General features: G+C 36.2%; 1 protein-coding gene across 3 annotated transcripts; it reads left to right on the top strand.

Moving 5' to 3' along the window:
- Positions 1-840: 840 nt before the first annotated feature.
- ESCO2 (establishment of sister chromatid cohesion N-acetyltransferase 2) lies at positions 841-23,224 on the top strand. Of its 3 annotated transcripts, none has more exons than XM_032332334.1 (11): positions 841-1,136; positions 2,195-2,263; positions 3,043-3,880; positions 5,818-5,911; positions 7,779-7,836; positions 11,187-11,313; positions 12,416-12,547; positions 13,444-13,533; positions 14,202-14,345; positions 17,792-17,967; positions 21,744-23,224. In XM_032332334.1, exons 2-11 carry the CDS (start codon positions 2,211-2,213, stop codon positions 21,874-21,876), a joined length of 1,845 nt encoding a protein of 614 aa, XP_032188225.1. In that variant the 5' UTR covers positions 841-1,136; positions 2,195-2,210; the 3' UTR covers positions 21,877-23,224. The 3 variants fall into 3 exon arrangements, with proteins under 3 accessions (XP_032188225.1, XP_032188226.1, XP_032188227.1); XM_032332335.1 differs by lacking the exon at positions 841-1,136 and adding an exon at positions 1,200-1,298; XM_032332336.1 differs by lacking the exon at positions 841-1,136 and adding an exon at positions 1,613-1,847.
- Positions 23,225-23,758: the final 534 nt, after the last annotated feature.

The following is a 23,758-nucleotide window of genomic DNA, read 5'->3' as shown; positions in this document are numbered from 1 at the left end:
TCCAAGGTGAAGTAAGTTAACAGGTGTAAATGGTTAGAATATAGTGAATGGTTAACTAAACTGATTTGTTAATGATATTCCCCACAGGCATATGCTTCTTGGGGTTTGGACTCAGGACTGTTCTGCTATAAACTCTATGATGGGCCATCCATTACCAGTGTTATAGGGCAAATTCCAAACCAATGAATCTTAGAAATCTAACTGCTTTTGTCACGTGGGAATAATATTACTTATGTAAAGCTCCCCAGCAGTTAGTTTTGACCTGATGGTTTCTCTTCACTCCGACAGACTACGTTCTATGAAGAAAAGTGCATTCTTTACCCAAATTTATTTAGAACTAAAAATGTGCCTAAGACTGTACCAGACCCTGGTGACACAAAGAGAGTAACAGTAGCTGACAGCCCATGAGTACTTTAAGAACCACAGAGCTTCCCAAAGCAAGAACCTAGCTATATCCTATAAATAGTAATTGTTTTCGGGCCCTCAGTTTTAGTTTCAGTAAAATGGGAATGATAATACATATCTCACAGGTTGTGACGAGAAGTAAATGGAATGAAACTCGTAAAGGATGTGAGATGCCCGGCACGTCACAGATGTTTAGAGCCAAGACTTAATTTTTTTTTTTTTAATTTAAGTTGAAAAATTTAAAAATGAGCTAGAAATCTAACATATTACTAATTAAAATCGTTAATGAACAAAGCTTCGAACGTAAAAGACAACTGCCTCGAGAATCTTGGGGAGGCTACTTTTCAAAAACATGCTAAACCAGTAACCCCAGAAGGTGACTCGACCTCAAGAGGATGACTTTTTCCGCCGAAAACTACTATCCCCAGAATGCATCTAAACCAGCTCTAGGGAAGGGAGTCCGGCGCTCCCGCAAGGGATTATGGAAGGTGTGGATTCCTTGCCTGAAGAGAGCGGTTCACCTGCCAAGGGCGGGAGAATCTTGGAGACCCCCTCCCGGATAGGCGGGGCAACGGCTAAAGAGCGACCAATCACCGAGCCAGCCCTTGGAGGGTCTGAAAAGCGGCGAATCAAAACGCAGCGGCTTCAGCCTTCACGGGCGCGCGGTAATTTGAATATAGTGGAGGAGAAAGGGGCTCCACCGGAGAGAGATTCCCGGCTTCGAACCTCAGGTGAGCTGCGGGGGCCGAGGCGCGGGGCGGTAAGACTGAGGAGAACCGGAGATTCTGTGGAACGTGCGGGTGAATGTCAAGGAAAAAGGCTCTCTTTAGCTGAGAGCTTGGCGCCGCGGCGGCTCGAGACCGAAACCACTCGGGGGTTCTCCGCACTTTGAGGTCACCGGGTTTCCATTTTTCTGACTTAAGGTTTCCTTGTCTTTTTGCCCTGACAGAGTTTGAGGACAGGCGCGCTTTTCTGTCATACCTTTCTTCATTCCTCTCCAGAAGAGTCCTCTCTTAAGCAGGGGCTCGACACTGACTTCCAGAGACCCCGGTTTTCTGCCTGTGTGTTACTTTTTTTTTTTTTTTTTTTTTTTTTTTTTTAATGTAACTAATCCGAAGGAAGGAGGAGAAACTACTGAGCAGCATAACCAGGCTCTCTCATGCTCGAGGATTAATGTGCAGGATTATGTTTATTTTCAGCAGCGGGAGGAGCTCCTAGTCTTTTATAAACAAGGCTTGCTGTAGGCTCCTCAGGAAGATGGGAGAGGATTATGCTAAACCCATTTTCTTGCATGAACTCTGAGGAAAAAGCTAGAAACGGTCTCTGCCTTCATTGAGCATTTGGGCTGTTGAGGAAGACAGTTAAACCACCAAGAAGATGTGTTAAATGTCGTATTAAGGAAGTGTGGGGTCTGGTGAGGGAAATCACAGGAAGATATCCCGGTAGAGTATTTAAACTTGGTGTTAATTAATCCGGCTAACTAAAGGGGAAACTGTGCCCTGAAATGGAATTTGAAAAAACAAAACAAAACTTCTTCCTTGGTGGGATCATTTTCCAGCTTGAAACATGTACTAATTCTTTTATTTCTTCTTCTTAATTGCTACTGTGAGACCGTGTTTTCCTTTTTTTTTTTTTTTAAACCTTTTAAATATTTATTAAACTGATTTTCTTTTTAAAGTACCTCTCCATCAAAAAAACTTTTTCAGACTCTGAAAGTATAATTTTGATAGCAGTGACTTTTATACATATTGGATAAATTTGGTTGTTATAATTTTCCTGTTGCTTTTAGGAGTCCAATTAAGAAGATGTCAGCTTTTACTCCAAGAAAAAGGAAGCAGCATTCTTCAAACTATGACACGTGAGTCTCATCCCGTGGTTAAAAACTCTTAAAAAAGTAAAATCCACCTTTTTGTCTTTCTTATATTTCCTTTCTTTTTCTTAAAATCTCCATTATTCCACTTATCTACTTGTGGCTATAGCAACATTTTAAATTCCAATTCGAATCTGGAAATACTGTAAACTTTCAAAATTAATTATTCAGTGCCTTTGGAGAGAGTCAGGAAGAGCTGTTTTCTCTGACTTGGAAATGTATGTTAAATCTTTTATTACCTTCCTCCTTTCTTTTCTCTTATAATAATTAACATAGTGGTTTTCATTCAGTACTTTTCTGTGAACAATCTTATTAGAAAGTCTGTTTACTCACTGCTTACTACATGTCATAATAGGAGATAAATTACTCTGCACAGAACAGGCTTGAGAGGGTCAGTTTATTACATAGAATTAATAATTTTAGGGAACTTGTAGTCAGTTAAGCCTGGTGAGCTCTGAATATATGGCCAAAACTTAGAAATAGGTTTTAAAGCAAGGGCGTGCCACGATATAAAAGCTTTTTTATTAACGGTGTTTGTTATTGCAAGCATTATTGGGAGTTTACTTTTGAAAAATATTTGAATGCTTTGGTAAAGACACAATTTGATAATCCTGTTTAATAGATAATGTGTATGGATGGATGTTTGGTAGAGAAGGTGTATTATTTTTAGTATGACAGACAAGTATTGTTGTTTATTACTTAGCAGTAGATTGCCATAAAATTGAAGCAAGATGGTACTTAAAGATGGACTTTTTTTCTTTTCATAGCCTATTATCAGACATTCCATCAAAGAAATTAATTCTGGACTTTGCTGAGAATATACTTCCATCACCTGACCAAAATTACATTTGCCAAAGAAGTGATAACAGTGAAGAAAAGGCACATTGCTCTCAACAAGGCCATTTCCTTTCAAGTCCACTCGAAACAACTAAAAAAAACAAATTTCCACCTGCAAATCAATGTTCGCCATTTAAATCTGCTGTGTCTACTGTATCCTTTTACAACAAAGACAAGTGGTACCTCAACCCATTAGAAAGAAAGCTGATAAAAGAGAGTAGATCCATTTGTCTAAAAACTAATAATGAAGACAAATCTTTTCCCGTTGTGACAGAGAAAATGCAGGGAAAACCAGTCTGTTCCAAGAGATTGAATAAAAAACCACGAAAGAGTTTAACTTCTAAGTGTCAACCAAAATATAAATGCATCAAGCCTCTATCAAAGAATTCTAAAAATTCTAAGCAAAATCGAGTGGCCTATAAGCCAATTACAGAGAAAGAGAATAGTTATTATTCAGCTCAAAATAATCTGAATGCTCCTCGGGTTCTAAGCCAAAAAGTCAAACCACAAGTTACACTTCAGGGTGGAGCGGCATTTTTTGTTAGTAGAAAAAAGCCCTGTCTTAGAAAATTGTCTCTGGAAAACAAGCCATTATTGGGATTCACACAAAAGAATATATCAGAAGTGATTGAAGATTCTGATGTAGAGACTGTCAGTAAAAGAAAAAATTTTGAGACAAGGCAAGTGCCAAAGTGCTTGTTACTAGAAAAAGAACCGAACGTCGAGCTACTTCATGCAAGAAGTAAAAATGAAGAAAAATTAATAAAGGTAAAGAAAACCAAATATGTAACTTTAAAAATAACTAAAACTTCAGTATACGTAATATATATGTATACATAATACGGCTGAAAAAAATTTTTATTTTCTTTATTGTCCAAAGGACTGTTTTATGAAGCCAAATAGTATGTTTAATCACCACAAAAGAATATAGGGGCAGGGTGGAATGATGGGACTTTTGCTCTCTTTTTTGGCTTAAGGAAACCTAAACATTTTCTTGCATTAGGTATGCATTTCATTAAATCCCCTTATTACTAAAGTCCAGAGAAGCTTAGCAATTTTTACTTGGTAGTATTTTTAGAAAGTCGAAATAACAAAACCAGGGTAGTAGTTTTTTCAGTCTATGAGCATATTGCTTTTGTTTGTTTCAGCTCATTATTTAAAGTGCTAGATTCTAGAACATTTAAAGAAGACAAAGTACAACTTTTTTTTTAATACCTTGTTTTTGCTGGCTAAGCCATGACATTATGATTTTACTAATTCTTCCTATTTTTTCTGTCAAAAGACACCCCTATATCTTGACTGGAGTTTTGGGTTTTGGTGATGTAAGTGTTTAAGTTTATCAAAACTGATCAGATTGTATACTTTATATCTGTGGACTTTACATAAATGTACCTAAGTTTTTAAACATGCACAATTCAGGGTAAAATTCTCAATTTAGCAAAACCAAGTGGTGGTGTGGGGGTAGTTTCTACATTTCCACCCATCCATCTTATTGTTAGTATTCTCCCTGTTTGGTAATAGAGAACATTTACACAGAGACCTGATGAATTCTCTGCAACTGTCTTTTTTGCCTTATTTTCTTTTCTGAACTTCCTTTTGAGGGGCTGGGTATTGGGTTCTGTCTAATTTTCAGTAATCTTTGAGAAGCTGGGTTTTTGTGCATCTTAAATTTGTGAAACTGAGCTCTGCTGAAGATTCTTAATAATTTGTTAAATACCTGCTAATAGTATTCATCTCATCTACCCAAGGATGAATCCTCTTTTCATTTGTGGGTACATCACCTTTCCCCAACTCATTATGGTGCCCTGAGAAGTGGTGAACTGATGTGTTGTCCCATTTCTACTGAGATGTAATGGTCTTGAATAAGAGTTCTATTTTGATCAAAAGGGGTTTTTTCCTTTCCCCTCAAGCTACATATTCTGAGTCTTACCAAATTAGTAGTGTTAGTGAAATACTTGAGAGTGTTTTCTACTTTGCTTTTCCCCGCTTCCCTGCTACTGCCCAAACAGGTAGGATTTGGAAGTCTCTCCAGCTACTCCAGAGTGGTTTTTTTGTTTTGTTTTTTGTTTTTTCTCCTTGGCTGCCTCTTTTTTTAAAGTTCATGACAGAAGGTTGTTCCTTCCAGTTTGGTGGCTGCTGGGGAAATTTTTTTTTTTTTTTTTTTACTTCACTATCATAGAAGAGATGTTTTATAATCTTCAATCTACCATCTTTACCAGGAAATGTAATATGTTTTTGACAGGATGACAATTACAGTATTAAATATGTGCCCTCTGTCTTTTAAAAGATTATGTACATTTAGTAAACAGAGAGGAAATTTCCTTAAAGTAGTCTGAAAATTGAGGATTTAAAATCAATTTAAAAGTGTAATTTATAGGGGCGCCTGGGTGGCTCAGTGAGTTAAGCTGCTGCCTTCGGCTCAGGTCGTGATCTCAGGGTCCTGGGATCGAGTCTCACATCGGGCTCTCTGCTCGGTGGGGAGCCTGCTTCCCTCTCTCTCTCTGTCTGCCAGCCTATCTACCTGTGATCTCTCTCTCTGTCAAATAAATAAATAAATAAATAAATAATCTTTTAAAAAAAAAGTGTAATTTATAATAAACTTGTTATTTTGCTTTAGGAATAAATCTATTGGGATTCATTCATGAGATAGAAAATAATTTAAGAATTATAACTTTCCTTTAATTTTCCCTATTCATTATTTTCAGGATTCATTAGGTGGAGTAGTTTCTTTAAGAGAATGTAAACCTAATGAAAATAAGTGTTTTCCTTCAGAGGATTCTCTCAGTGAAAACAAGGCAGGTAAGTAAGAGAAAACTTCTCAAAATGAGTTTATTTACTTGTAATGATAATTCATGTGTCAATATGGAGTTATATACTATAATATATTGTGAGGTTTTTTATTTAGTATGTGAGCTTCTGTTTTGTATCTTTGTGTTTATCTCAGTAACACTTATCAGTGGTAAGCATTGCAATGCATTTTGAAGACAAGGAGAACTTGGGCTGGAATTTAAGACAAAATACTGATGCATAATTGGTCTATGCGATTTGGCCAAGTTACTTAGGCTCCTTAGAACTTGGTCTTCTCATCACACCTACCCTACCTATCTTTTACCCAAAATAATAGGAAGGAGTAAAAACAATTTATGTTATATATATGTGATCAAAACCCTGTTGTAAATAAGCATAATTTATGAAACCATAGAAAGAACACTGAATTGGGCATCAGGAACCTTAGGATTTTGTCTAGGTCTGCCACTATTTAACTGTGTGATCTAGGGAGGAGATGGCTAAAGGAAGGGGTTGGTCTTCATTTTTAAATTTCTCTTAGTTCTGAAATTCCATTATTAACTCGTGGTGTCATTGTTCAAATAACCAGTATTTACTAAACTATGAATATACAGACAGGTTAATTAACATTTTATTTACCAACCAGATTCTTGGTAACTTGACCTTGTTTGGCTCTATCTGTAATTTTGGGAATAAATTAAATTCAGGGAGTATATATGTTGACTGTAATGAGAAAACTGTAGTTTATAGGAAGAAAACAAAGATAAAACTAAAAGCATAATCTGGAACTATAGAACGTAACAGGACTTAATGATATACACAGAAGGATTGTTCATAATGATAATTCTGAAATACACTGTTAATAACTAGTATTTACTAGGTGATGAATATGGGCCAGGCAGTGCTAAGTGTTTAGTATGGGTTGTGCTATTATTGATATAATAGAACATGTAACAGAACAATAACGGCTTTCTCTTTGCAGTAGTTATAATGTTTTCTTTTAAAATAAATTTATTTCAGTACACTAAGTCCATTTAAAGAAAAATATTTAATGAATAAAAAATAATACAGATGGCATAAGGATATAGTAAAATTCATAAAGGTAGTATACAAATGGTAAAAGTTTAATTTGTACTTCATAATTAGTTTATCATTTCTCACAATAACCCTAGGAAATGGGTTTGTATGCCCATTTTATAGAAGAGGAAAGAGACTTAGGTTAAGTAACTTAGCCACAGCAGATCAGACCTGTTTTGGCCTTGTTTCTAGAGAATGAGCTCTATTTTTCAATGTGAAGTTTAAAGTTTGCTTTTTTCTACGTAGCCCACTTGCAACATATTTTTCTCTAGTCAACTACTATTTTAACTTCGGTCTTTAAAACTTTTTTTTTTTAAGATTTTATTTATTTATTTGATAGAGAAAGCAGGGAGATCGGCAGAGGGAGAAGCAAGCCCCACACTGAGCAGGGAACCCAATGTGGGGCTCGATCCCAGGACCCTGAGATCATGACCTAAACCTAAGGCAGGTGATCAACCGACTGAACCACCCAGGCCCCCACATCTTGACTTAATTTTTATGGAAAGTGCTGTCAGGTTTTTTTGCATATGACTGCACCATTTGTTGACTGTCCTTTCTCAGCTTAATTACTTTTGCTTCTTTGTCAAAAGTCGGTTGGCTGTATGTGTGTAGGTCTGTTTGGTGCTCTCTATTTTGTTCCATTGATCTATTTGTCCTTTTGCCAATACCATATGGTTTTGATTACTTGTTAAGTCTTGAAATCAAGCAATTTGAATACTTTGGTCATATTAACGTTTAAATTTTTATGATTTAAAGCTTTGAGTTTATGTTATAAATTATTGTCATTTTTTCCCCCTCCCAGTTTCTCCTGAGTCCACTGTTTATCCCATCTTCAGTGTGTCTCCAGTCAGTACAAAAAGGTAGGGATTGCTCTTCTTTAATGTTTAAGTTGTTTTTAATTTTGGGTCCTCTGGGTATCTTTCTTTCTTGCATTCTTTAATGTGGAGAATATTTTTTTCCTCCCCACTAAGGGAATATTGAAAATAAGATGAAATCAGGTCCTCTCATAGAAACTTCGTAAGAACCTAAGAGTTGAGAGAAGGGAAAAATCTTTATGGGTTTGAGCAATAATAATTTTAGCTTTTTTTTAAATAAAGATTTTGTTTATTTGAGCGAGAGAGAGCATGAGTAAGGGAGAGGCACAGAGGAAGAGGGAGAAGCAGGCTCCCCACTGAGGAGGGAGCCTGATGTTGGTCTCAATCCCAGGACCCAGAGATCATGACCTGAGCCAAAGGCAGACAGATGCACTCCAAAGGCACTCCATTTTGCTAACGTTTTTATACAGTACCTGACCCATAGTAAATAGTTTATATTCTTTATCTCACTTGATTCTTACAGTAACCTAGAAAGTAGGTAGTATTAATAATTTTTTAATAATTTCATTTTCAGCTGAGGAAACAATTGCACAACTCTTAGGTATAACAACTTTTAATAGCCATGATTTGAATCCATATCTGAATTAAAGCCCATTCAGCTATATTGTCTTTCCTGGGTGATAATATATTAATAATAGTTCATGTTTAACAAGCATTTATAACTTCACGATGTAGGTACCATTATTACATTATTACCCGTTTTATAGATTGGGAAACTGGCCAGAGGAGTGAGTAACTCACAGCAGTTCAGTGCTCTTATAAATGCCAGCTGAAGCTACCACTATCCTAGTCAAAGCTAAGACTGGGTTGGGGGAGCATTGGCAGGTGTGAGCAGGATAGGTGGAAAAGCTCTGGAAAAGAAGTTTCTTATAGTCTTAACATCTTCCTAATATTGCTCCTTCTCTCCCCATTTGATTATAAATAGCAAGGTATTGAGCAAGGAGCTTGTAACTAGGTTTTACTTTCAGGACACCTCAACTTCTGTCACCTCAGAGACTGGGCTAGGTAGCAACTTTCTCTCTTCAAAGGCCATTTTGCGGGTTTTTGTACGTTTCCATTTTTTCAGTTATGTCTGCTTTCATGAGTATTTATTGCGAATTGAAGCCTGCCACAATTGACTGACAAAACTATATACACTAATCTAGCCTAAGGAGATACTAGGATACTATTGCTTGAATTGCTCAAAATTTCTCTTTATGTAGGATCCAAAAGGTCAAATCTCATCAATCCCTTACAGTTTAACCTATGATTTTTAATTTAGGTAGGTTACAGATTCTCCAGGCACCTTGTCTCACATTTGTTTTTTGTTCAGTCACTCATTTGGCCAACATTTAGAGTACTATGCGGTACTGAACTATACTGAGTTTTGGAGCTGTGAAGATAAATAACACATAGTCCTATCATTGAAGTTATGGTTGGAAGAAGACCGGTATTTAAATGAGTACATATAATAAAGTGTTAAAATTACTAGGATAGAATAAAGGGGGTGCCTGGCTGGCTCAGTCACTTGGGCATTTGCCTTTGGCTCAGGTCATGATCTCAGGGTCCTGGGATTGAGTCCTGCATTGGACTCCTTGCTCAGTTGGGTGTCTGCTTCTCCCTCTGCCCCTTACCCCTTGCTTGTGCTCTCTCTCTTTCTCTTTCATAAATAAATAAAATTATAAGAAAAAGAAAGAAATAGATTGTGGTCATACATGCAGGGGTGGGAAGAGCTGAGTTCCTTAGCAAAGTTTGCATAAACAGGAGGGGTTAAATCAACCTAGAGAATGTGTTTTATTTTGCAGGTGTGTACCATTAGAGGTATGTCAGGTCAGTTTAAAAGCATCATATCTAGCATTTTTTAAAAGGAATAATGCATCTCTCACAGTTACTTATTTTCAGTAAGTCGTTTAGTGGAAATTCTTTGTTTTTAGTTTTATATATGTGTATTGGTCAAAGTGTAAAATACATTTATTACCATAATATTGCCAAATCAGTCTGAAAAATATTCTTCTAGTCAAATGATAACAGGGTTGGTTGGCTTAGCCTTAAAGCACTGGACAGGATTTTTTCTAGTGTTTGTTTGTTTGTTTAACTTGTTAGTTTTCTCTGAATCTCTTGCTTTGGGCCCTTGGTTTTTTTTACTTGCTAATTTTCTTTTACCTCTACCCTCCACAGATTTTTATTCCTTTCATTCTTGGAAAACCAATGTCCTTTCATTATAAGACAAGAGTTACAAACTCGGCCTACAGAGACTGGTGAAGAGTGCATACCTCATCTAAAAGAGCATGCACGCTATTAGTTACATTCTTTGAAGAAATAGTGGTCTGGTGATCTTATAGTGTCTCTTGCAATATTGAAAATACACATTTTTAAGTGAAGTCTGTAGATTTTGAAATATTGGTAGCTAATCCAAAGTTTTAAACATTGTGTAAGCCAAACAAAACATACCTGCTAGCTGGATTTGGCCTAGTTTACAACCTCTATAAGCCAATCCCAACATTCTTTCCTAATGAGAACAGGTTGCCTCAACACCATCTATCCAGCCAAAATATTTTTTTCCTAAGTATTTGAGAACAGTGGAGTGGTGCATTTGGTATGAGGACAAGTGAATATATTAGCCTCATTCAGCTGCTCAAGTAAAGAGTTGTTAGATCATGAAATGCTGGTGACTGACTTCCTGTGGAACTGTGAGGTTCAATAATAAATCTGCTTATTTTGTATGGTGTTAGGAATTTCTTTATGCCTACATTGGTAGTATTATGCCTACATGTCCTAAAATTTGGTAAAGAAAAAAAAAATTTTTATTTTCCACTTTTTTTTTTTAAAGATTTTATTTATTTATTTGACAGAGAGAGATCACAAGTAGGCAGAGAGGCAGGCAGAGAGAGAGAGGGGAGGAAGCAGGCTCCCTGCTGAGCAGAGAGCCCGATGCGGGACTCGATCCCAGGACCCTGAGATCATGACCTGAGCCGAAGGCAGCGGCTTAACCCACTGAGCCACCCAGGCGCCCTTATTTTCCACTTTTTAAGAAGGAAGTCAACTTAGAGCTATGTATGTACATGTGATACTTTCGATGAGAGTCCCTTGGATTTTGAGTTAGAAGATAAGGATTTGTGTCTTACTGCCATTCTTTACTACCTTGCCTGGATGAAACTACTGATCCTCTCTGCGTGGGTTTCAGGTTTCTCATTGTTCTGAGCCGTATTCATTAAGTTAAGAGCAATAAAAATTGCAAGGTTCTCTGCAAGTATTATATACATATGTGTTTTCATTGTAAGTCCTTAGACATTTTAAATTTATTAAATAATTAAATGCTATTAAATATTAAATAATAATTAATTTTCATTTCAAAGATCTTTAGTTGAAGAACAGTCTTCTGTGGGATCCATCATATCTGCTAACTCCTTGAAACAGATCAGTACACAGAAAAGTACTAATACCAGAGATACAAATAAAGGAACAAAAGAGCAGCTCATCATTGTGAGTAAATTTAAAACAAAGCTTCTCCTGTTTTGTGGCTCTCACATACAGAACATGAAGTCAGACATGTTGGCTTAGTGTAGTTAACATGGTTTAGAGACATTTTGAGTTTTGTAAATGCCAGCTTTGTTGTAGTGATAGCCTTTAAAGTTAGTAGAGTAGATTTTCAGACTCATAATGTTAGGCAATGCTAGTAATTTAGTAGAATACTGATGAATAAGTTGTCTCCAGATAAGGAAAATTATTAGTGATCCACAAAAGATGTAATGAGCATAGCCACACTGTATTAGACCTGGGCTTGGCAAATTGTGGCTGTGGACCAAATCTGAACTATGGCCTGTAAACTAAGAACAGCTTTGACGTTTTTAAAGGTTGGCAAAAAGATAAAGACAAGAATATGAGACAAAAGGAGCCTAAAATATTTTCTGTCTTTCCCCTTGCAGCAAAAGTTTTCCAGCCCCAGTATTCATTCAGAACTTGGTGTTTTTAGTAGCATTAAGTATTGCCTTATGAGATAAAATGGAAATTAATAAGCCATAAAATTGAATATTCCTGACTATCCAATAGTCATGAATTTATCTGTGCTTTTTCTGATCTTTTATTATGTATTACATTTGGGTTTTTTTTAATTAACTCTTAGGGGAAAAAATTTTAATATTTCTAATCACTTAAGGAAAAAGTACTATATAACGAATATACAAGTCCTGAGATTTTTGCCATACCCCTTTGAAACAAGGCCTTTTCAGATCTTTCATTTAAGAGCTTAATAAAGAGGCTCTATTGTTCATCTTAACTCTTATCTTTATGATTTAATTTGATTCCTTCTAGAACTATGGGTCCAGGCAAGGAATCTTGATTTTTTTATATTATCAAAGAAACAGTTTCATTTCTTTCATCAATTTATTGCATTTTTAGGTTTCTTCTCATTCCATTATTTTTAGGAGATGGGGGAAGAGCATATAGTAACCAGACTTTCATTTAGTATTTCACTCATGCCGGCATAAAAGAAAAATAGGAAAAATTTGTGTGAGTGGTTACATGAACTAAACATAGAGCTCTTTGTGATATGTTTAAGAAGGGCTTTCTCTTTTCCCACGTATAGGACGCAGGTCAGAAACACTTTGGAGCCACCATGTGTAAGTCTTGTGGCATGATCTACACTCCTTCCAGCCCTGAAGATGAACTGCAGCATGTTCAGCATCACTACAGATTTCTGGAAGGCATCAAATACACTGTAAGTCAGAAATAGTCTTTCAGTTTGGTCTAAAAGTAAAACTGCCTTAGAAGTTATATTTCTTTTAAAAGTAAATAAATAAATGTGTGTGTGTGTATACATATACATTTTTTCTTTTGCTTAGATGTTGAAAAGACATATATGATCCATAAATAATATCATCTGTAGTTTTATTGTCTTAATATTTGAGGCTGACGGTACTCAAAAGCTGAATTTTAATAAAAGTGCCAGTTCAAACTTTCTATCCTAATATAAGAGAAGTATTGTTCTAGGTTTAGTGGACACCCTATTCCTAAGTCTAGCCTTTTGAGCAGAGCTGAACCATGAGGATACAAAACTCAAAGACTTGAGGAAACCCTCACTTCCCTGGACCTCCTCACTTTACTTTCTTCTTTGTAGATAGGATTAGAAAAACAGCTTTTCTGTGACTTCTCCAGACTCTTTCTTTTCTCATAGGAGAGGTTCCATCTTTTTATTAAGCACCTTTCTAGTCCAGTACATCCACTTGTTGGCTTTGTGACGGTTCCTGCTACTCAAATGCATTTCCTTTTTTCTTCTATTTTTAGTGTGGTTTATTAAAACTGCTTATTCTAGCCCTCCCCCACCTTCCTACTGCTATTAAGTCATCATTTTTTCTCTGTATTGCTATGAAGGGCTCCTTAATTGACTTCGTCTTATTTTGTAGTAAATTATGTACGTGTCTCCCACTAGGGTTTCAGCCTCCTGAGGACTGGCATTTTATTTTAGGCATCTTTTATTTCCCTTTTCACATTCCTTTACATGGATCGTGTCTTTTTTCATAGCATTCATTGTTCATCTTTTTGTTCTCTCCAGACTATTTGATGGTTTTTTTCCCCCTTCTTCAATTAAACTGTGACTTTTTTTCTTTTTGTCAGGGCTGGAAAAAAGAACGTGTAGTAGCACAGTTTTGGGATGGGAAAATTGTGTTGGTCCTGCCACGTGATCCAAGTTATGCTATTAGAAAGGTATGGAACATTAGTTTTTTAATCCTTATTCTCCTCCTACTCCCTCTTTCTCCTCTCACCAAGAAATCAACCTAAGTATAAAATACCATTCCGAAGGGCTAATCCACTTTGGTGCACATGCATCTTTTAAAATATATATATATAAATAAATATATATATATATATATATATATATATATAAATTTAGATTAGTTAAAAATTAACATAATAAAAGGTGCACTTTCATTCTGGTTTATATAAAACTAAATTAAAAATTATAAGACAAAATGTCAGTAAAAGAAAAAAGAAAACAGTTGTCTGTTTTATCTTTTACCTTCATTTTCACTTATGAAATCTAAATTAAGCTTTTTAATATTGAGAAATTGCCCCCGTAGTCTTTTTCTGTATTGGTATTGTTTCTTGGGCAGGATGTTGCGCCCCCAGTAAACAATGAATAAAGCTGAAACAATCTCTTCTGGCACTTCCCACTCCTTGCTCCCCCAGGAGTCTGAATTTCTTTCCGCTGAGAGTGATATATAAAATCAGTTTTTCAGACCCTGTTTCCAGAGTGACAGATACATGCAATAGTGAAGTAATTTGGAGAGTGTGTAAATTTAGGAAATACAGGTAAAAGAGGCTAAAATGATAGTAATCATAAATTAATCTCTTCTCCTGTCTAACATCGTTAGGTAGAAGATGTCCAAGAACTGGTTGATAATGAATTGGGCTTCCATCAAGTTGTTCCCAGATGTCCAAACAAAACCAAGACTTTTCTCTTCATATCTGATGAAAAGAGAGTAGTTGGGTGTTTAATTGCAGAGCCCATCAAACAGGTATGGTATATGTCTTTTAAATTATTGTCATAACATGTGAGCAAAATAAAGCAGTTGGGTGAAATCTCAATAAGCATTTTAAGCATGCTACCATTAATGACTTTTTTCCCTACTAAAGTATCCTTGACCATGTGGATAGTTGAAGTCATTTATTTCTATTAGATTTGACATTTTGTCATATGTAAGCAGAGTAAGTCAGTCTTAGGTTCATGTAGTCCTCTCCATACCTGGGCTGTAAAATACAGGGATTTTAAATAAGCAAATCTATAGAGCCCAGATATTGAACATGTGGCTTAATGCAGGTTAATATATCTGGCAAAAAAAATTATTGTCCCTTAATTAGCATCTATTTTAAGTGCTAATTAGCAATGTTCTGGAAGAAGAGTTGGCAAACTTTCATCCCATGGACCAAGTGAAGCCCACCACCTGTTTTATAAATAAAATTTTAGGGGCACCTGGGTGGCTCAGAGGGTTAAAGCCTCTGCCTTGAGCTCAGGTCATGATCTCAGGGTCCTGGGATCGAGCCCCACATCGGGCTCTCTGCTCAGCAGGGAGCCTGCTCCCTCCTCTCTCTCTGCCTGCCTCTCTGCCTACTTGTGATCTCTCTGTCAAATAAATAAATAAAATCTTTAAAAAAAAATTTTTATTGGAACATAGCTATGCTTTTTAATTTCCTATTATCTAAGGTTGCTTTTGTAACAGAGACCACGTGGCTCAAAGCGCCTAAAATACTTACAACTTGGCCTTTCACAGGAAAAGTTTGCCAACATTTGTTCTAGACTAGAGAGAGAGAGTTTTTGTCTTCAAGGAGCTTACAGTATAATCTTTAGCTAAAGAGAACTATAGTTCAAATATGTTTGTTTTTTTTTACCAGACTTTATAGTATTCTACACTTATGTCTCCTTTTAAAAATACTGTTTCAGTGTCTTAAAATGAAATTAATGTAAATGTATCCTTTACCTTTGTATAGGTCTTCCCTTTCTCCTCTCATTTCTACAACCTTTTTTTTTTTTTTTTAAAGATCACATGTACTTATTTGAGAGAGAGCATGCGCACAATTGGGAGTGGGCAGAGGGAAAGGAAGAACAAAATTCCTGGCTGAGCTGGGAGTCGGCTGCAGGGCCCAATCCCAGAACCTTAGGATCATGACCTGAGCCAAAGTCAGATGCTTAACAGACAGAGTCACCCAGGCACCCTTCATTTCTACTATCTTTATTGTTCTTCCTTATTTTCTCTTTTTAATCTGCCTTTTCATTGTGTATATATGTAATACCCATAAATATGTGTGTGTGTGTGGAAACGTGTGTGTATATATATGAGATATATACACAGTATTTGTGTGTATATATGTGAGGTATATACAGACATATCCACATATACACACACATAATATAGGGTGTCTTGTGGGTTTATCAGAAAATGGAGAGAAAAGTTACTGGTTTGTATTAGTGATCAATTTGGCCTTTTCTTTCATTTTAAGGAAGTAGACTATTTATGTAGTGATGATAGGCAAATACAGCCAAATATATTCTCTTCTTTTTATTTCTTACTTCAAAAGCAAAGTTTTCTTGATGTTAGTTAAAAATTAAGTACCCACCTATCAGAATAGCTACATTTAAAAATAATGACAATACCAAATGCTGGCAAAGATGCAGGGAAACTAGATCTTTTAGACATTGTTGAAGGAACATAAAATGTTAAGACTGAAAAACATTTGGCAGTTTTTGTTTTGTTTTTGTTTTGTTTTTTTAAGATTTATTTATTTCAGAGAGAGGGAGAGAGTGCCTGTATGTGCACCCAGTAGGGAAGGGCAGAGGGAAAAAAAGAGGGAGTCCCAAGCGGACTCCATGCCAGACCCAGTGCCAGGGCAGGACTCGATCTCACAACCCTGAGATCACAACCCAAGCCAAAGCCATGAGTTTAACGCTTAACGAACTGCACCACCAGGCACCTTTGCAATTTGTTAGAAAATTAATCATATGTTTTGCATATGACCCAAAAATCCTATCCCTGGGCATTTATCCCAGAGAAATGAAAACTTACTCTACACAAAAGCCCATACCTGATTTTTTTTTTTAACAGTTTTATTTATTTGACAGAGATCACAAGTAGACAGAGAGGCAGGCAGAAGCGGTGGGGTTGGGGAGAAGCAGGCTCCCTGCTGAGCAGAGAGCCTGATGCGCGGCTCCATCCCAGGACCCTGAGATCATGACCTGAGCTAAAGGCAGAGGCTTAACCCACTGAGCCACCCAGATACCCCCATAACTGAATGTTGATAGCAGCTTTATTTGTAGTAGTCCAAGCCTGAAAACAATGAAAGTATTCTTCAGTAGGGAATGATTACACAACTGGTACATCCATACAGTGGAATATGACTTAGCAATAAAAAAGAACAAACTATTGATATATGCAACAACTTGGATAGATGTCAAGGGCATTGTGCTAGTGAAAAAAAGCATGATCTCAGAAGGTCACCTGAAGTATGATTCCACTTAAATGACATCCTCAAAATAACAGAATTATAGAGATAACAGATTGAAGTAGCCAGGCTTTAGAGCTGCTGAAGGGAAAAACGTGGGTGACACTATACAGAGGCAGCAAGAGAAAGATCTTTGAGATGATACAGTAGCTGTGTGTACAGGTTGGCTGTGGTGCTGCTTAAATGAATATACAGGTATGATGAATTGTTCCCTGACATGGAACTATATGCATACATTATACCTATGTTAATTCCTTGGTTTTCGTATTGTATTTTTTTTTTAAGATTTTTATTTATTTATTTGACAGAGATCACATGTAGGCAGAGAGGCAGGCAGAGAGGGAGGAGGGAAAGCAGCAGGCTCCCTGCTGAGCAGAGAGCCTGATGCAGGGCTCAGTCCCAGGACCCTGGGATCATGACCTGAGCTGAAGGCAGAGGCTTTAACACACTGAGCCACCCAGGTGCCCCTTGGTATTGTATTACAGTTAGGAAAGATATAACCACTGGAGGAAACCCGGTGAAGGATACATTATTTCAAAATAGAAAGTTTAAAAAAAATCCTTAAATACCAACCAAATTTCATAGTTAATTTGCAAAAATCTTCTTTAGTATAGTCAGTTTTTTGGGATATCATAAATATGGTTGAGGCTGGAGAGAATGGGAGAAGTTTACGTACTGGATTAAAAGTAAGAGTCTGATTTTTCTAATTTTTTAATCAGAAGGAAGTTTCATAATGGTATATAATACTCTAGAATGTAGGAATATCTCAACACCACTAGTTTTTGTTTTTAAGCATTGTGTGACTAAATGGATAAGAATTCAAAAAGTATCAGAATCTTAACATTTTTGGTGAAGGTATATAACAGGATTAATTTTAAATACTTAAGTTTTAAGGAATGGCTTTTTAAAAAGAAATATGAACACAGCTGTTTTTGTTAGCTCTAGATGTGTCTGTATATCATTGCAGGCCTTCCGTGTCCTTTCTGAACCAACTGGTCCAGGATCCCCAAGCTCTAAAGAATGTCACCGGGCTTGGCAATGTTCAGATGTACCAGAGCCTGCAGTCTGTGGAATAAGTAGAATCTGGGTCTTCAGACTGAAACGAAGAAAGCGCATTGCACGACGATTGGTAGATACTCTCAGGTAAGAAATAAAATAAAATGGATCTAGACCCAGATTAGCTTTCCCATAAAGTTTCCCAGCTCATGAGTCAAAGGGAATGATGTTGTTAAAACACTTTTGTTTAAATATTACCAAAGTCAGGCTAAGGCAAGTGTTGGCACTGGGGGGAAAACCCATTTTAGGGCACAACATTCCAAGTTGAAACATGATAACCCAGAGCTACTCAAACTACCTGTGGTGAAGAACTAGTTTAATTATATACCAACCCTTTAATAAAAACAATAAAATGAGATGAATTGCTAGAAAATGAAATAGAAAATAAGAAATATAAGCCCAAATTTTTATTAGATTCAACAGAGGTAAATAAAAGTAATAAGGTAAATAACATTGCAATAAATACACTTTATACAAACAAAATTCAAGTTTAAAAAATAACTATAGATATTGTACTTGTTCATTGACTAGTGGGTGACCAGGTATAATTAATGAAGACTTACTGTAATTCACGGGTGCAACTAAATGTAAAAGTGAATTAGCAAGGCAGCCCACAAAATGGGAGAAAATATTTGCAAATCATTCATTTAAAAAGGGTCTTGTATATCCAGTATATATGAAGGAATACTCACTACACAACAATAAAAAGACAGGAAGCCCAACTTCAAGATGGGCAAAAGATTTCAGTTCTCCAAAGAAAAAATACATATGGCTTCTATCAGGGATTTGCAAACCCTAACCACGATGAGATACCACTTCACACTCACTAGCATGATTATAAGGTTTTTTTTTTTTAAGGGGGAAAATAACAAATATGGGTCAAGATATGGAGGAAATTGAAATCCTTGCATGTTGCTGGTAGGAATGTAGGATGGTACAGCTACTGTGGGATAGTCAGGTAGTTTCTCAAAAAAATAAACTCTTAACCATATGACCCAGCAATTCTACTCCTAAGGTATATACTCAAAAGAAATGAACGCATGTATCCATATAAAAACTAATACATGAAGCTTCATAACAGCATTTTTTGTAAGAGCCAAAAAGTGTAAATAGCCAAATTCATGATTAACTGATATATATATAATGTGGAATTTCCATGCAATAATACAATGGAATATTATTTGGCCACAAAAAGGAATGAAGTGTTAACCTGTACTACAACATGGATGAACCTTGGAAACGGTATGCTAATTGGGAAAGCCAATCACAAAAAAAAACCATATCACATGATTCTATTTACAAAAAATATCTAGAACAGGCAAATCCATAGATAGAAAATAGACTAGGAGTTTCAGACTAGGAGTTTCCAGGGACTAAGGACAAGGTGAGCAGAGAGTGACTATAAATAGGTACAGGGTTGCTTTTTGGGGTGATGAAAATGTTCTGGAATGGATATTGGTGGTAGTTTCACTGTTGTGTGAATATACAAAAAAACCACTGAATTATACACTTTTAAAGGGTGAGTTTTATGATATATGAATTGTATCTCAATAAAAAACAGTGATTTGCTATTTTAAACTCCCAGGTGCACATTTTCAATAACATTTAATTATTTGAAGTTTCTTCCATGACAGATGAACTTAACTTCTTGCTTCATAATGTACCTACCTGATCTAGGTTGACTGGATGAGTTTCGCAAAACTTCCTCTCTTGACCCGAAATCAAGGTTACAATCCAATGACCACACTTTGATCAGACCAGAAACCAGGCTTCAAGTAGCACTCGTCTAGCATTTTGAGTCCTGTTTACTTTTTAAAACCAAAACCACTGCGGGATCCAGTGTTGGGCCATCATCCTAGTCCCCTACACATTCCTTATAAAGGGGAGCAGTGAGAAAAGTTAGTGTCTGTAAGATTTTTGACAGTTAATTATGAAATACCTCTACTTTCTGTGTATTAAGAGATGCATGCCTTTGGCATAGGGAATACCAATATCAAACCATCTTCACCAGTCCGTAGTATAGTGCTTCTCAAATGGGAACGTGCGTATGAGTCACCTGGGGATCTTGTTAAAATGCAGGTGTGAGGGGCACCTGGGTGGCTCAGTGGGTTAAGCCGCTGCCTTCAGCTCAAGTCATGATCTCAGGGTCCTGGGATCGAGTCCCGCATCGGGCTCTCTGCTCAGCAGGGAGCCTGCTTCCCTCTCTCTCTCTCTGCCTGCCTCTCTGTCTACTGTGACCTCTCTATGTCAAATAAATAAATAAAATCTTTAAAAAAAAAAAATGCAGGTGTGATTCAGAGATGCAAGTGGGGCCTGAGAATCTGCATTACTATGGGGCTCTCAGGGTCTGATGAATGTTTCTGGTCTATAGATCATACTTTGGGTACCCAAGCAATAGGTTATCCATAAGCAATAATGAATAAAAATTACGTTGCCTTCAATGAAAAAATAAAAGCACATTCATTTGAGAACATCTCTTTCTTTTCATGTCCATGAGTTAAAGCTACAGGCAGCATAATTGGCAGCTATCCTGTATAAGAGGAACTTTGGGCTCAACTCTCTCATCTATATACAGGCAATACATATTTAAATCCTTGCAAGAGTCGAATGTTGTTCCTACTTGTTTTACCTAAGAAGCAACTGAGACTCACCTGGGATTATTAATACACGTCTACACTGATAGGCAAATAGAAGGACAGAGTTAGGGCTCAAACCCACAGATCTAATGTTCTTTCCATAGCTGATACCACTTATAAAGATAGAAAGACCTGTTGAATCAAACCAATATTTTGCCTTGGATTCTAGTAAATTTAGCAATAAACTTTGTATGAAATTGCTTAGTATACCATATGCTTGTATCTTCTAATTGAATCCAATCTTTGGTTTTATATTTTTTTTTAACTAATTTTAAGCCTGTGGGAGTAGCAAGAATAGTAAAAAGAAACCCTTATTTACCTTTGCCCAGATTCATCAAGTTTCAACATTTACTTTCTTCCTGAATTATTTAGAAGTGAGTTATGTACATTATGCCTCTTCAGCTCCTCTTACTTCAGTGTGTATTTCTTAAGACCAAAGATAAAAGGTAGTCTCTTTCGTAAGCATACTTCAGTCATCAAACACAGGGTATTGAATGGGAATGTAATGCTTTCATGATTGTATAGTTCATATTTCTGCCTTGGCATTTGTCTCAAATGTCCTTCATAGCACCTTTTTTCCCTGCCAGGATCACATTGCACATAGTTGTCCTAGCTCTTTCGTCTTCATCTTCCTTCACTTGGACCAGTTTCTTAGTCTTTGTCTTCTATGGCATTGAAGAATTTGAAGAGTACTGGCTGGTTATTTTTGGAATATCCCTCAATTTTGTTGAATTCTTTTAACCATTTGATTTTATAACTGTTAATCCTAGCTGAGCTGGGTCAGGAGAGTTGTGGTCAAATACAGGTTAGCTTTTGCCTCCTTAAAGCTCTGAGCGTGTGAGTGTGGTTGAGGAGAATAGTTGTTAAAATTATTGATGGTGGCTTTTTGGTTTTAATGAACTGTGGCTTTTAGTCAGCAATATTATTGTCTATTCATTGCTCATCATCATGGATCCCCCGGCATCAGCTAGCTGGTTTTTATGGTTCCTTTTGCCTCTCAGCAGAATTTTTTCTGGACCTCAGTTTGCTCATCTGTGAAATGGTATCATTAAACTTCCATCTCTAAACTCTAAGGCATTAAATCACTTTATCGTTTAATAATTTTTACTTTAATCAAGGGTATTTAAGGGGATTGAAATTTTATAATTGGATTGCTTTAAAATAAATTATAATGATTAACCAGAATTTTAAGTTTGTTCCATTGTTAAATTGTCTTTTTGTCTTTAGGAATTGCTTCATGTTTGGCTGTTTCCTCAAGACTGACGATATAGCGTTTTCTGACCCAACACCAGATGGCAAGTTATTTGCAACCAAATACTGCAACACCCCTAATTTCCTTGTATACAATTTTAATAGTTGAAGTCAATGTGTATTATCGAACAGTTACTGTGTGGATGAGTTCAGACAGCCCCATGTCATATAATGTGAACTATTTGACAAATATCAAAATAAATCTGTTAAGACACACATACACACATAAACCTGTATCAGTTTTGTTCCTTATGAATTGAAAAGTGAGGGATAAATTTGTTAAAAATTATCTGGGGATTCAAAAGAAAAAAGAAAACTTTTTGGATAATATACTGACAAGCGCTGGAATCCTTAATTATGAAACTTTGTAGCTATAGCTGGAAAATGGCGTGCCTCCTAAAAGCATTGGCAAAGCTAGTTTCCACAGATACATAACCATTTTATAAAGCATACTTTTGCACCAGGATTATCTCATGCTTAATCAGAAGCAAATAGCAAAATTTAAAGATGTGCAAATAATTTCAATGCCTGGTCTTGAAAGTTAATTCCTGAATTCTGTACAGAAAGTTCTTACTTTACAGGTATCAGCTGGAGGAACTCAGTTGAAACAGATATAGAAAGTATTTTGAATTTTTAATTTGTGAGAGGGCTTTTCCATCTTTATGGTAAAGAAAGTGTAAGATTTCCATATCCTTTTATGTAGAACAGAATGCTATAGCTTAAGGTTTTAATCCTTTCAAAAATCCTCTTAAGCAAAATGTACCTGTCACTAGATCTGATTACAGTTAAACGTAGTAATTGTACTGTTGTCATTTCATGACTTTCGGGAGTGTGAAAATGCTCATTGTGCTGCTTACCTTCAGTGTGCTCGTTGCTGGGGATTGATGGCATTAGCAGAATAGACCCCCAGTTTTATTAGACGATTCATATGGTTATATTTTTAATATGTTTGCATGTTTAAAATACATCTGACTTGTTCTGAGTCTGGCAAATGTGCTGACAAAGTCAATAGTAATATATAACTGAGGTCAGTAAATCAATGTATCTAGGCGGAAGGGGCAGAAAATGTGATGACATTATGTAAACACATCAGTACGCACACATTTTTCTACAATAATTCTTGGATACTTACTTTGGAGAGCAAAGAATATTGTTTTGATTCTAAAATTCATATAACTGCTTATCTGGTGGTAGGACTCTAGAGAAATAGTTTTCCAGATTATAACTCTAGAATCAGTTCATCTTCATTCTTCTATTTGCCTGTAATTTAACATGTTCCCCAGACTTAAAAACCTGGATTCCAAAAAGAATGTGGAAGTGTTAAAATGTCTGTTATATGCAAACATTTTAATGCTGTTTTCTGCACTGCTGTTTTTGTTTTAAATATTTTATTTAAGAATTTTTATTAACATTATATTGCTTGCTTTTAATGCTTTGTGATAAATCAATTAAAATTCCTTTCAGTGTTCTCTGTCTGTTCTCTCTCTTTTTTTTTTTTTTTTTAAAGATTTTATTTATTTATTTGACAGCAGGAGAGATCACAAGCAGGCAGAGGGGGAAGCAGGCTCCTCGCCAAGCGGAGAGCCCAATGTGGAGCTTGATCCCAGGATCCTGAGATCATGACCTAAGCCAAAGTCAGAGGCTTAACCCACTGAGCCACCCAGGCGCCCCTCTGTCTGTTCTCTTATACAACCAAATGTATTGATTTTCTTTCTAAATTATTTTTGTGATTATAGAAACAGTATATGCTCATTGATTGTAAAAACTGATCATTGGAAACATATCCACACAAAAACCTGCCCAATGGAGATTTATAGCAGCTATATTCATAATTGCTAAAACTTGGAAGTCATCAAGGTGACCTTCAGTAGATGAAAGTACATCCAGACAATGGGGTATTACTCAGTGCTAAAAAGAAATGAAATATTAAGCCCCAAAAAGGCACAGAGAAACCTTACTCTGAATTAATGAAAGAAGCCAATGTGAAAAGG

Source organism: Mustela erminea, chromosome 2 (assembly GCF_009829155.1).
Source record: "Mustela erminea isolate mMusErm1 chromosome 2, mMusErm1.Pri, whole genome shotgun sequence".
In the NCBI taxonomy this organism is placed as follows: Eukaryota; Metazoa; Chordata; class Mammalia; order Carnivora; family Mustelidae; genus Mustela; species Mustela erminea.
Note: the sequence above shows the minus strand (reverse complement) of the source record. Positions and strands in the feature narration are given on the sequence as shown.